Source organism: Phoenix dactylifera, chromosome 1 (genome assembly GCF_051530095.1).
Source record: "Phoenix dactylifera cultivar Ajwa chromosome 1, Ajwa_hap1_PhDact_Kaust_v1.1, whole genome shotgun sequence".
NCBI classification, from domain to species: Eukaryota; Viridiplantae; Streptophyta; class Magnoliopsida; order Arecales; family Arecaceae; genus Phoenix; species Phoenix dactylifera.
The window spans coordinates 40331109-40345919 of NC_143190.1; the positions used below are offsets into that span (position 1 = coordinate 40331109).

The 14811-nt window shown below is 39.4% G+C and overlaps 1 protein-coding gene and 1 long non-coding RNA gene across 2 annotated transcripts; one reads left to right on the forward strand and one right to left on the reverse strand.

The window, feature by feature from the left end:
• The first annotated feature begins 940 nt into the window (after window positions 1–940).
• LOC103698403 (receptor-like serine/threonine-protein kinase SD1-8) lies at window positions 941–10528 on the forward strand. The gene is made up of 7 exons (XM_089924027.1): window positions 941–1064; window positions 3790–5040; window positions 8353–8498; window positions 8649–8859; window positions 9687–9924; window positions 10012–10162; window positions 10244–10528. Exons 1-7 carry the CDS (start codon window positions 953–955, stop codon window positions 10526–10528), a joined length of 2394 nt encoding a protein of 797 aa, XP_089780153.1. The 5' UTR covers window positions 941–952.
• Window positions 10529–10596: 68 nt separating this feature from the next.
• LOC120110561 (uncharacterized) lies at window positions 10597–11882 on the reverse strand. The gene is made up of 3 exons (XR_016395578.1): window positions 11745–11882; window positions 11352–11454; window positions 10597–11273 (listed from the first exon to the last, which is right to left on the reverse strand). It is a non-coding gene; the product is annotated as an uncharacterized LOC120110561 (long non-coding RNA).
• Between the last annotated feature and the right edge of the window lie 2929 nt (window positions 11883–14811).

Below are 14811 nucleotides of genomic sequence, written 5' to 3' on the forward strand. Positions count from 1 at the left end.
ATTGTACTATAAAATGCTTATTTTGGAATATCTAATATTTTTCTTAAATAATGCATTAATATAAAAAAACTTATGCTTGACCCGGTAAGGTAAAATAAAATTTGCTTACTGAGTTGTGTCACTCATATACCTCCATTTTTTATTTTTCTCTATCCAGACGAATAGGATTGATAGAGAAGAAGGATGGTCTAGGCTTGGAGATCGCGCTAGCAAGCTTGGCGATCTATATAACAGGGCAGAATTTTAGTTCTTCAATTGATTATGAATTTGTAGTAAGTGATTTTTTTTGAATAGTAGGGATTATGGATTTGGTATTTATGTTTGGATTTAGATGCTCTGAACTAGTATTGGTTGCATTTATTGGATAATAAAATTAAATTTCTATTTATTCTTTTGTATTTGAGATAGATTTGAAAGCTAATGTAATGTTGGCTTCGTATCATCGCAGGTTGTACCCCTTGGTAGCACGGCCATATTATGTTTTGGATCCGAGGCATGATAAAGGCAGCTCCCCAACGTTTGTAAATCGCATGGGTTCTCCTTTGAATTGCAGAAATCCCTTTTATGCCATATCAATTTGGGAACTAGGTTGGAAGCAGCCCTCTCTGCACGGCTATGCTTTTCTTTTCTTGTTATTATTATTGAAGGGGTGGGGTGGTTGATTTAAGAACAAGCATATTGTAGAATTAAACTAGTAATAAGAATCAGTACCTGGCAACTTGGATAAACAAAGTCTATTTCTAATTCCTATCACTGTCATTAAAAGGTCTACTTCAGCTTGTTGTTAAAGATCTAGACCGTCTAGACATTTGGGGATAAAAATTCCTTGCTATCGGAAAACGATGTAAAGGTTCTGCAGCTTCTTATTGTTCCGTGGGAAAGCAGCTGGCTTATCATAAGACAAATGGTACAGCTAGATGAGTCTTTCTAGGTGCCAGGAAGCAAAAGAGAAATGGCATTGGTGGAATGGTTTCTAGTGCTTGGAATCTCGGCAGCTGCAGTCCTGGTTCATGGCCAGCCAGGTATGAATGCTAGTGTGTATCTAGAGCTTACTGTTCCCCTGCTTCCTTAGATTCAGAAAGCACAGTTTTTTTTTTTTTTTCGATGTAAAGAAAGCACAGTGTATACTGGTTTAAGGATATCCCTTGTTTTTGCTCTACCTGTCTGAAATTAGAATTTAGTCATCTAATTCTTCAGAATAGATTCCCTTTTCAGTATATGGGCCCTTCCTGCAGCTCCACGCAAGTTTTCTAGCATTTTTCATTGAGTTGGCATGGAGTGCTATTTGCTCACCGAAATTCATAAGTTCGACACTTTGTGGTTTTTCTAGAGGCACAAAAGTTGCATCATGGAATCAATATAAAATGTTGCATCGTGGAAATTTCCCAGAGCAGGTTAGTCTTTAAGTATGCACAAAGAGATCTCTGGTATGGCATGAAGCCAACCCATCAATTTCTTTGGTTAGATGCTTCATATAGTTGATAGAACGATTTCCCAAGGGCAACAGATAAAGTGCATCCGATCATGCTGGAAATTTCCATGCATGTGCGCAAATATAGTTGCTTGTCTTTCCTTTTCATTCATTCTTTCCTTCTTTCATTAATTCATTCTTAAATTCCTAGAGTAAGCCTGTTGAATGATTTTGAAAGCATTATTATTTGCATACAGTTACCTTGCGTGATCCAGGAGCATCCTCAAACTGGATGTAGACCGTTTTGGTTACTACGGGTAGGGTTGAACAATGTTCAGTAGCAAAATCCGCCATATCAAGAAATCAAGTCGCAAGCCAAACTTTTAGAGGCCATAAATTCATCATACGATACTTGATTAAGATCTTTTTTATTTTAAATCAAATATCTTTTAAGATCTACGACATAATGCCCATCCTTTTAAGAGAAGGTGCCCTTAACTATCAAATCTAAATTCCGTCATATGAACCCTAAAATAGGTTGGTCAAACCAAAAGTTTTTTTAAAAAAAATATTTTAACCGAGCATATTTTCCAATTCGAGAAAAATTGGAGGCAAAGTTGATGTAGAAATCGAGATCTATCTTCTCAAAAATTTTAGCTTTTTTAAGTTTATTTCTACTAGTCATATATATTTTAGGAAAGAGAATCCTATTAGAACTATAAAGAAAAATCTGATCCAATTTCTACAAGAGCGGATTTCACTATTATAAATAAAGAGTATGTATCTCGATTTTAGATCATCAATGAAAGAAAAAGGGACTTAAATCCTACTTTTACAATTCTTCTATCATCTTCTAAATTTTTTTGAGAAATTTTAGTTGAGCGGATTAAGAGAATTTTTTCTTCTCCCCGATCGGATGATTGCAGAAAAATCATTATAGGATGTTATGAAAATAACATACTCTAAAATACAATCATATATTAATTTAATTGAGATGTTAATTTATTACGGGATGCTTGTTCCTTAGCTACTGTTGAATGAAGTCCTGATTTTCAAGTCTTGGTGAAGAAATTCCTTGTCATCAATTAAGAAATACTCTCATTAAATAACGTAAGAAATATATGGAGGGAACGGGTGTGGTACATCCGTAATCATACTCAAAGATCTGGCAAAGATTTCATACTCATAGCTTGTAAGCCGTTGCAGGAGCACGACTTAAGGTATTCTTTCTCGACTCCACTGTCTCGGTAATCGATTTGTGCATCTCTGGCCACTTTGGTCTTGTTTGCTTCATGAAAAAAATTTCGCTATATATTTTTTTAAAAAAATAATTTTTAAGAATATAATATCTAAAAAAATAGTTTTAGTATATTTGGTTGATTATAGAAAGTGACACATTTCATAGTAACTTATATTTGGTTGAACATCTATTTTATAGAAAAATTGTATAAAATATCTATTATATTCTTAATAAAAGGAGAGACCCAACCCATGGATTTTGATAGCTCAAGGATACCTTAAAAAAAAAAAATCCAATTCCTAATCGGCGAGAAAATAGCTTTTTCATGTCCTCTATGGATTTTTCTTTTCTATGAAACATTAGAATTTTGTTCCCATAAAAATACTACTTTTCTATCTTTTTCCTTTAAAAACTTCAACCGAACAAGAGATATTTCTTTATTTTTTCGTTAACCATACCACCAAGACCCACACCGATGGCTGCTTTGCCCGGGCTCGCGCCCCGGGTTTTGTGGCTGCCGCCGCGCCCTTCTACTCATCGGAGCCTAGCGCTCACCCCGATGGCCGGGTGTGGGTCACGCGCTTAAGCGCCATCCATTTTCATAGCTAGTTTATTCGGCAAGTGATTTGTTACACACTCCTCAGCGGATTTCGACTTCCATGACCACCGTTTTATTGTCTTAAATTCTTAATCGACCAACACCCTCTGTGGGATCTGGGTTGGTGTACAATTGGGCGCCATAACCCGACTTCCGGTTTATCCCGCAACGCCAATTCTGCTTACCAAAAATGGCCCACTTGGAGCTCTCGATTTCGTGGCACAACTCAACGGATTAGCCGCCTGCGAGTGTCTTCTGACTTTACCTCGCTCAAGCATAATTCACCATGTGAAATCTAAAGTACATATGTTGAGGAACTAGACCCATTCGATTGTTCTTTGAGGACTTTCCTTGCAACATTGGAGCCTTGGAGTCCTAGAGACTATGATTGTGCCTAGAGATCAGGTTCATTGAGCAAGGTGCCTCGAGATCAGTCAAGTGATTAAACTCTGTTTTAGTAAATGTAGCATCTTTTGATAGATTACAAGGCCTGGAATACCCATATTTCGTTCTCATTTCATTTTCTAAATCAAATGGTAGAAACGCAGTCACCGTTTCCTCAATATAAATTTATCTTTTTATTTCTTTCCTTTAATCTCTTCACTGTATCCATTGCAGGAGATGCAATGACGCCGACCAAATCCATTGCAGATGGACAAACCTTAATCTCGTCAGGTGGGACCTTCGAACTGGGCTTCTTCAGCCCTGGTGACTCGAAGAATCGGTACTTGGGGATATATTACCCTCCAGATAAAATTGTTGTGTGGGTTGCCAATAGAATCTCTCCCCTCGGTGGCTCCACAGGGGTTCTCAATCTCACAGGTGATGGAACTCTGGTACTTGTAAATAGCACCGGATATATTTTTTGGTCCACCGGCACATCAAATGCAATCAATCCCGTGGTACAGCTCCTGGACTCGGGAAATCTCGTCCTGCTTGAAGGAACTTCGAAGACTTTATTGTGGCAGAGCTTTGATCATCCAACTGACACACTTCTGCCAGGTATGAAGCTTGTACGAGACTTCAGAACCAATCTTGACACGTATCTCACATCATGGAAGAGCTCCTCCGACCCTTCACCAGGGGACTACTCCTACAAGATAAATAGAAATGCAGCAACAGAGCTTTTCTTATGGAGAGGATCGGACCTAATATTTCGCACTGGACCCTGGAACGGACGAGGATTTGATGGCATTCAAGCGACAAAGATAGCTAATCTGTTTAGGTTTCATCTAACTTCCAATGAGTATGAGGCCACCTACAGCTTCGAAGTACTGGACAATTCTGTTCTTTCTCGTCTCGTGTTGAACGAGACTGGAATGGTTCAGCGTTTCGTGCGGTCTAAACCAAACATTGGATGGCACCCCTACTGGTGGCATCCAAAAGATCAGTGCGACGAGTATGCTAACTGTGGAGCTAATGGCGTATGCAGCACAAACTACTTACCTGCCTGCGATTGTTTGAAGGGATTCATTCCCAAGTCTCCTCAAAAATGGACAATGAGAGACAATACTGATGGTTGTGTGCGGAGAACAGCTCTAAATTGTTCATCAGGTGATGGTTTCTTCGGGCTGCAGCAAGTGAAGTTGCCCGGTACATCGAATGCCACCGTGCACGGCAACGTAAGTCTGGAAGGGTGCAAAGACTGGTGCCTGAAGAACTGCTCTTGCAGTGCCTATGCCATCAGTGAATGGAGTGGATGTAACACGTGGACCGGAGATCTGGTAGATATTAGAGTGTTCACTGAAGGGGGGAAGGATCTATACCTTCGGCTTGCATCTTCTGAATTAGGTAACGATTATTTCCTGAGAGGGGAATTTAAACCAGTAAATATATAGACTACAATTGCAACTCCTGTAGGACCTGGATATGGCTGTTGGGTTGCATCGGATGACTAAAGAGATTATCGCAGACCTCTTAACATCAGTTTTTATGGTTCTAAGCGAACCTGACTTGGTGATATAGTTCTGTTAAGTTTGTAATTGTCCGCACGCTGAATCTAGGAATATTTTCTCATGCAGAAATATAATTATATACCAGTTCTAACATACATGTCACAAAACACATTTATATGATAGGTTAGCGTAGAACAAAACATATAACTGATATTCCATATCATAAAAAATGTACCCAAGTCAAAGTCCTAATTCCAAAATATTGTTGTGCAGATCATATAAGCGGTAATTATGGTAAAAAGAAGCCTGTGATAGCCATAATCATTTCTTCATTGGTAGCGTTTCTTCTGTTTGTGTGCTTGCTTCAACTCCTGTGGAGGAAGAACAGAAAAAGAAAGCAAGGTACTTACCCCTTTACCTACACAAACAGACATGATCTATCACTTATACCAGCTATTATATAAAATGATGAATTGTACTTCTAGTATTAGCATTGATTTCTTTAACATTTCTCAGAACAGATTTCATCAACATTTGGCACTAAGAATCCATCAAATAATTTTATGCCTACTAGCGACATACAATAGTATTCAATGCTCAAGCTAACAAGTACTATGATTTCATTCAGGTTGTGCAATACATAGAATAATTAAGTTGACATCTCTCATGAGTCCATTAGAAGTGCAATGTATTGGTCCTGTGCACCAAATAGCATTCTTTAGATAACTTAAGGCACAAACGACCACTTCATCTATGTCAAAGAATTTTGGTCAAATTACAAGCATTTCACTCCTATCTTTATTCTCCAGTTTATTTCAGTAGAGCTAGTTTGTGGATGCCTTGATACATCACAATCCTTCTTGGAATTGATGTCTAAGAAAAGCTAGACAAGGAATGAAAATTCTCTTCAGAACCAAAACATATGAGCAAATGTCAAGCTCATTGTAATTAGAGGTGGCAATCGGGCCGGATCAGCCCAATTACGGGTCTGGTCGGATACAAAATAGATCAAAAATCTGTCTATTCAAATCCAACTTATTTATTAAACAGGTCAAAAATCCAGACCCATGCTTGACCGTTTTATTAAACAAGTAATCCAAGCCAACCTACAACAGAATGAATCAAGTTAGATAGGTTAAGGATTGCCACCACTAATATTTGCAATGGAAGTGTTTTTTAATGTTCTACAAAAAGGTTCAGTTGAGCATTTCCCTTCTAGAAAAAGTTGTGGCCGAGAAATAACAATTAGTGAACATATTGATCAGTAAATGATCCCTAGGGATGAAAAATGATGCAATAAAGACCAATATGGTGGAAAGATGCTAATTCTCTTGTTCTCTTCCTTCATCCATTTAACACCTTAATGTTGAGTCTGACTTGGCTCAATTTTAGTTAAATAAGGACTAATTTCTCCCATGATTCTCCATCTACATTTACATTATGTAGATATTTTTTTTGGTTTAGCTTTTGTGTTTATTGTGTCTCATGGGGAGAAAGCTGTAGCTGCGAATGGTCGTTGGGTATCCTCTAACAAGTTTTTGGTATCCAAAAACTTGCCTAAGACAAGTTGTGTGCATATCGCTTTCTAGAGCTGCTAAAGCTCTATGGCCATTATGGATGGCAGATGCAAGATCTTTAGGCATCACCTATATTCAGATAACGGTTTAGAAGTGACTCTAAGAAGAATTTTATGTAAATAAAAATCAATACAATATATATTCTCAAAAACCAAAAAGAAACTCAGAGAAAATTTTCAAAATCGTTTTAACCAAATATGGAAAGCAATATTATGCAAGGATACATATGGTATGATGTACTAGAAAGACACATAAAAGAAATCCTGACCTAGGACCGAACCATGTGAATCCAATGCCCCAAAAACTGCATCACCGCAGCACAACCCAATGCCTCCCCAATGAATATGGTTCTGATGGAGAAAATAGGGCCCCTCATTTCACACTATGCCCAAGATAGAGAATAATACAGTGGTTATTCAACACTAACAGCTGGTAACTGAGCTAGTTGGCATCCATCTCTCCAAGTGAGAGGTCTCGTATTCAAACCTGAGTAGTAGCAAATAACTATCATATTCTCACAAAAGATAAGGGAAAGATAAGAAAAATCCAAAGTAGAACAATCAAGAGAGAAGCCTGTACTGCTATTAACAATAGAGAAAACAGGCTTGAGAATGTGGAGGCTCTAAACAAGAATGGAAATAAGGAGAGAGCTAGAAGCTCACAAAGCCGTCGATGAAATGACTAACAACTCCTTAACAAAAACAATACCAACGGCTAATTAAATCAAGTTCATAGTTGTCTCATGATCCAGTATTCACCCCATATACAAAACATGCATATGTTAGTAGTTGGTAGTATAATATTATAAGCTCTAGAGAAATAACAGAAAATATATTATAGTCAGTCTAGTTGTAAGAAATAACTAACATGTCCCAATTGACAAGCATTTCCAATTGTATTAAATGCTTTTGTCTTGAATATATGTATTCACATATCGAATTCTGATATATTTCTTCACAAGTTGCCCTTAGTAGTTGCAACTCTATCCATCTACATTTGTTGCCCTTGGTAGTTGGTAACTCTACCCATCTATATTTCCTTGGCATATTATTTGAAAACAAACTTGCATGGCTTGTTGCATTTGTTTTTATTATGTTCTGCAGGCTTGTTCTACATTGACAATGACTACATTATTACCTCAATATTGTTTATCATCAATATGCTAATTAGGTACATGTACATGTGTGTGTAATGAGGAAAGACAAGGATAGGGCCCCCATAATCTATTAGTATAAATGACATTTGCAGGCTAATGAAGGAAGAAATTACAATATATTCGATAATCTCTACTGAACCATGGCATGACTTTCAGCTTTCTTTCCAGTGCAGAGTGACCCCCAAGCTTTAAACGATCTAAGCACGGTTTCTAGAACAGACCTTGCTGAGCTCTGATTGTTACCTAGTATATTCTTTAGCTCTTGATACCTAGCACTCTGCCAACCTTGAATTCCATATTTGTACCCATGTGAATACATACTTGTGAATCAATTAAAATAATTGCTGTCTTGAATGAAATTTTACAAGTATTATTTTTTTTCCTTTTGTTTGATTTTTTTGTGATGGAGATGCAAGTACAGTTGAATTCATGAATCTCACATAATTGATTTTGTTATACTAAACTTTCATGCTAGGTAAAACAATTAGTACCCACTACAAGGAAAGCAGAGGAAATGAGCCAGAGTTACCTTTATTTGATATACATACAATAAGAACTGCCACCAATAACTTTTCTGATGATAATAAACTTGGAGAGGGTGGATTTGGCCCCGTTTACAAGGTAATTTTTTTGACTATAGGCTTGTGAGCTATACTTCCCCGTCTTTGATCGGCCAGCTGCAATCCTACTATTTGATCCTACAGTTATGCAAGATACAAACTCTTTGAAAAAAGAGCATTGTGGAACTTACCTAAATATAGCAATTAGCAGGGTCAATTGGAAGATGGAGAAAATATTGCTGTCAAGAGGTTGTCCAAAGATTCTGTGCAGGGCATACATGAATTCACAAATGAGGTGTTGCTGATAGCCAAACTTCAGCACAGAAATCTTGTTCGCCTTCTCGGCTGCTGCATTGAAGGAGAGGAACGATTACTGGTGTATGAGTACTTGCAAAATACAAGTTTGGACTGTTTCATATTCGGTTTGGTCTTTATCCTTGCACCATTTGACTACTTTATGCTCTACATACAATGCAATGTCTGATGGACATCTCGCAAGCTTAGTGACTATATTTGATTTAGTTGATCATCATGCATGCTCAGACTTCTGCTTAGGTCTTCTAAGTAGATAAACTATGCAGGATTTTAGAAAACTAAGACTGGATTATGAGGCAATGCATTAACAATTAAGATGGACATATTTTTCTTCCATATCAGGTTAAATTATTTCAAACATAATAATTGCTAATTAAGCTTAGACCACCATGAAGAATATCTATCTAACTTTTCATACACTATATAGATTTTTATCATTCAAAAAAAAAATGGTATACGGCATGAATTTGTAGGGACTGAAATTATGACAGAATGCATTTTAGTTAATCAAGTTGGTTGTTTTAAAAGATCAACAAAGGTGGTGGTGATGGTGGCAGTAGATAATCTGACTCCTCTAACTTGGAACTTCCTTTACCCTTAATCTCACCACTATGTATTAGATCTCCTATTGAAATGAAATGGGTAGAATCTCAACCCCACATCATCTCTAATAAACTAAGGTGCAAAACAATTTTATTTCATCTTGTATAAGGATTAGCATATAAGGCATTCTTCCTGGTGCTAAATATAAGTTCAGCTTATGATTACAAAGTTAATCATGGATTTAAAGAGTATAATATTTCTAAATGATAAATTATGTTTATTTGGAATATGTAGTGGACTTATCTCAAGGGGGAAAAGGTAAAGAACAAGTAGCTAAGTTGAATTTCAGACTACATTTGTCAAACTAATAAGGAGTGTAACTTTGGACCAGATAGGACAAGAAGTGCACTTTTGAACTGGCAAAAGCGCCTCGACATCATCTTAGGAATTGCTCGAGGACTTCTTTACCTTCACCAAGACTCTAGGTTGAAAATTATTCACAGAGATTTGAAGACCAGTAATATTCTTCTTGATCAGGAGCTGAACCCAAAAATCTCAGACTTCGGCACTGCAAGAATTTTTAAGGGTGACCAAATTGAAGAGAATACAATCAGAGTTGTTGGGACATAGTAAGTACATAAGTGTATCAATTCATAAAGTATAAACCTGAGTGCAATATCCTAGTTGCATAAACTAATTATGCTAATGACATGCAGTGGATATATGTCACCGGAGTATGCAATGGAGGGTATCTTTTCTGTGAAATCAGATGTCTTCAGCTTTGGTGTTCTAGTGTTAGAAATCTTAAGTGGTAAGAAGAACAGAATGATCAATCAAGCACAAGCTCGTTTAAACCTTTTAGGACATGTGAGTACTCGAATGCAATAATGTCATCATTCTAAATGTAACTTCTAGTTGTTCATTCTAAACATACATGGGTTATCACAGGCATGGAGACTATGGACAGAAGGTAGATGCTTGGAAATACTTGATGAAGCAGTGGGATGTGCATATCCAGAGTCTAAAGTATTACGGTGTATCCAAGTGGCTCTCTTGTGTGTGCAAGAAGGGAGTGAAGATAGACCGACAATGGCCGAAGTAGTGCTCATGTTAGGCACTGAAAGTGCACTGCTACCTCAGCCTCAAAGGCCAGGCTTCTGCATAGCAACTCCTTTGATGGAAAGAGATTGGTCTTCCGGCAATAAAATTACAGTTACAATTGAAGGTCGATAGAAATCTCTGACATGAGTTTTTTTTTTTGTGTGTGTGTGTGTTGTGGGGGGGGGGGGGGGGGGCAGGCAATTCTCCAACTCAGGGGACTCTGTTGTAATAGCTCAGGTGAAAATGTATTCTGTTCTAATATCTTATAGTTAGAAAATCCGAAGATAATGTATTTTGATGCCAGTGAACTAGTTTTAATATCACTACTGCATTTGCGATAATGTTCTGGATAATATTTCTTGAAGTTTTATTCCTATTCACTCACTGTCACCTAAAATCACATAATCGGTTTTGGTTCTTGTTCTTCTTCACTTATTATTCTTGTTTGTGTAGGAACAGTGTTTGCATATATTATTTTCTTTAAATCCATTGGTAGTGCGAACTATGTTTGTATCTGGAAGCACTGTTTTTTCTTTCTTACACCTGAATCTCTTAATCTTATCTCCATGAAACTGAGGAAAATTTGCTACTTTGAACGTTTTTCATTAGATAATGCTAAAATAAACAATATATAAACAAATGAAATTTTCATACATCTTATATGTCTTCTTACAATATTCTATTCCTTACTTCCTTCCCATCATCTCTTTCCACCACCACACCCCAGATTCTCCTGATCCTCTCCTCTCATCATCAGTTCCATCAGAGTGCTCCCCATGCATCTAAGCCACCATCATCGATAAGGTCCCTACTACCTTCACCCTTTGCCCTCCTTTTGATTAGAAGTTTCATTCATATTTGGTTAAAGGAAGCAACGCTGTACCATATTTTCAGTAGCACTGTGAAAAATTTAAAAAAAAAACAAAAAATAAACACCGAACATGGTCCAACCTACCGTTATGTCCATTGGCACTGCACCAAGATCCTCTCTTTCTTCATCATCTACTCGGTTAAGTTACCGACCTTGTGTCACTTCCCTTAGTTTCAGTTTTTTGAAACTAAAAAAGAAAAATATTAATGATAATACGAATCAAGAAATAGAAGAAACTAGCAATGAATCAAAACCCCACAAGTTAAAACCCTCCAAGAATCGATTAAAAACCCCACTGGAACAAGAAACAGTTAATTTTCACTGGAACTCAAAAAACAAGTGAAACAAGAATCGAAACCGTAGGTCAGAAACACTCGGCATTTGTTCAAAACCCTAGAAGGACCAAGGATCTCATGAAAGGAAGAACAAGAATAGTGAAGGGGAAAAGAAAGAGAGGAGAGATGAGAGATAGAATACCGAAAGCACTGGTGAAGATTTACAGTGAATGGGGGATCATGGACTGCCAATGGCTATACCTCCCGTCCGCCGCTCGGCGAGGGGCCTCCTTTCCTTCGACTCTCTCTCTCCGTCGTGTTCTGGAATGGAAGGGGAAACGATGGGTTGGAAAGGTGGGGCCCAATCTATAAGGCAGGCGATGCGGTGGGCCCATTCGGGATCCATGTAATGCCAGCTGTTACATGACAACCTATAACCGTTACGTATTAATACCACGCGCGTATAGCATTCTCTTCCCGTCCGTCTGCCGTAATCAAACATAGCATACTAGTGGGGGGTTACCTATATAAATCTGTGTATGCATTTGTTTTTTCAGAAAGGATGAGGGGTATTCTATCCAGACTCATTTGCCCTGAGCAGGGGGCTTTCGTTGGGGGGCGATCCATTTCGGATAACGTCCTCATTGCTCATGAGTTCATGGCTGACCTCCAGAAAGCGCCTAAGTATAGGTGCTTAATGGGAGTCAAACTTGATATGGAGCGGGCATACGACAGGATGAGATGGAAGTTTGTGCGGCGATGCCTGGAGGGATTTGGATTTCACCCACAGTGGGTCAGATGGGTGCTCGGTTGCATATTGTCCCGTCCTTTGCCTTATTGTTTAACGGCTCACCATCGTGTTTCTTCGAGTCGTCAGTAGGATTGAGACAGGGTTGCCCTTTGTCACCACTTTTGTTCATTCTATGTGCAGATTCTTTGTCCCGTGCACTCAGACAGGCCGTCCATGAGCAGGAGTTGGAGGTCTATGGCCCGGCGGCCGGGACGACTAGGGTTTCGCATCTGTTATTCGCTGATGATTGTATACTGTTAGCTCGCGCGACGAGCAGATCAGCACGGGCCATTAGTAGGATCTTGGGGGCATATTGTGGTATGTCGGGGCAGCAGGTTAATCTGACTAAGTCTGCCATTTTCTTTAGCCCGAAGACTGACCATGGGGCGAGGCAGTCTATTATGAGTCTTCTAGGGATTGAAGAGCAGGTGGGGACCCTTACATATCTCGGGGTGCCTATTACGGGACGCCGTCTACGTCGGAGAGAGTGTACATCCATGGAGCTGAGCATCACCCACCGTTTGGAGAGTTGGCAGGCGGGTGCACTGTCGATGATGGGCCGAGTCATCTTGGTACGGTCAGTGTTGAGCTCTATCCCCATTTATTTGCTCTCCAATACCCTGGTCCCTCTTGCTGTGATCCGGGGATTGGAGAGGATGTTTCGCACTTTCATCTGGGGACGGCGGGGAGGCAGAGACGGCGTTCATCTGGTGGCTTGGGAGTCTATTTGCCAGCCGACCGACAGGGGAGGACTTGGTATTCACTCATTGGTCGAGCGGAGGGAGTTACTGGCGACCAGGTTGGCAGCCAGGTTTCTCCTAGAGCCTGAGGGTCTTTGGGGCTCACTGTTGAGGGCGAAGTATGGGGACCCTGCCCCCCACTACGTCCTACGTACTGGCCGAGGAGCTTCCTTTATCTGGAGAGAGATCTGCGCTCGCGCCCCAGGAGTGATGCCAGAGATCAGGTGGGAGATTGGGGATGGGCGGTCGATCAGCATTTTGGAGGACAGATGGCTGGCTGAGGTAGCACTGCAGGGGTGGCCCACCGAGATTGACCATGGTTGGATGGAGGGACGTAGAGTGTGTGCCTTATTTGCCCAGGGGGGAGCGGAGGTGGGACGCGAGTCTTGTTCGACAGGTATTCGGGGAGCACCTTGCTGAGCGCGTCCTAGCTCTGCCGATCCCGGAGGGGGAGGCAGTGGATAGGAGGGTATGGAGCAGGACAGGTAGGATGACTGTGAGAGTTCGGGACCTCTTAGCGATTAGTAGAGGGCCCTCTGCGAGACAGATGGACTGCGGCTGGATTTGGAGGATGCACATTCTGAAAGAGTAGATGTCCTATAAGCCAATCATTTGATGGGTTTCTCTTTGTAATCCTCCAAATCATGTACTTTGACACTCGATATATATCAATAAAGGCATTGTGTTTCATCATTTGCTGCTTATCTATTTTATTATTGGATGATGAACCCCATAAATTAGGACATTGGTTTTAGGGTTATGATGAGATCATACCAGTGAGACCTAAAATCCTAAAATCCTAATTTAGAATATTCCCAGTCAAATTGGTATATTGAGTCGGGGATCAATATTACCGGAAAGACTGGCACATCTTATGTATGCTCAATATAGATGGTGATTGATCTCATAATCACTTGTGTGAGACACTAATACAAAGATGTGGGTGCTCATTAGAGGAATGAGTTCACTGAAATGACCAGCCATGAGAACATCTTATGGATTCTTACTTAATTATCAAAAGATGGTTCTCATAGTGGGAGTTGTGCAAGTGATCCTTAGACCTGAGATCACCATGGTACCTTGTGCACTTGAAGCTATGTTTTGGTTTACCCTCATTCACGACATTGCGTTGTGTACGGGGTATTCTGGATATGGTGGATTTTGTACGAAGGTTGTGAGTAGGTCAACAAGGAATCAGTCACTTCTAGTAAAAGAAGGTAACATCCTACTTACTCTAATCTTATGATGATTCAAGAAGCCTTTGATCAAAGCAAAATGAATATTAGAAAGAGTTTCTAATGTTTCATTGTTTGAATTATCATATAAAAGATTGAGAGAGACATGAATAAGTGATTGAGTTTGATATTGATCCATACTCATGCACTTATTCAGGATGTAGTATGACTGAGGGATTGAATTGTACAGTAACTTGCCACTGAAGGGTATGTTTGGATTTGTCCAATACATTCCTCATCTTCTGGGTAGACGTGATACGTTGCTAGACGTCAATCATGTCTTGTGGGTTGATCGGATCAAAGAGTTTGATTAGATCAAAGCATCAGAAAGGTTCTGATTGCTAAGTCAGGTTTAGCACTAAATTGAACCTAAATTGGATTAGAGGTATTCTAATCAGGTTAGGTCAACTTGCACCTGCACCTACTGCTGGCTAAGATAAGGAACCCAATGGGTCACACACAAGGGAATTGATCAAGGGTCTAATTGGATTAGATCATGTTTGC

What these genes read in the sequence shown, in the direction of transcription:
- LOC103698403 (XM_089924027.1), top strand. Translation starts at nt 953, where the DNA reads ATGGCATTGGTGGAATGGTTTCTAGTGCTTGGAATCTCGGCAGCTGCA. An exon ending in GATTTGGCCCCGTTTACAAG is followed by an intron (nt 8,499 to 8,648) that starts GTAATTTTTTTG and finishes AGCAATTAGCAG; the next exon opens with GGTCAATTGGAAGATGGAGA. An exon ending in ATCAGAGTTGTTGGGACATA is followed by an intron (nt 9,925 to 10,011) that starts GTAAGTACATAA and finishes AATGACATGCAG; the next exon opens with TGGATATATGTCACCGGAGT.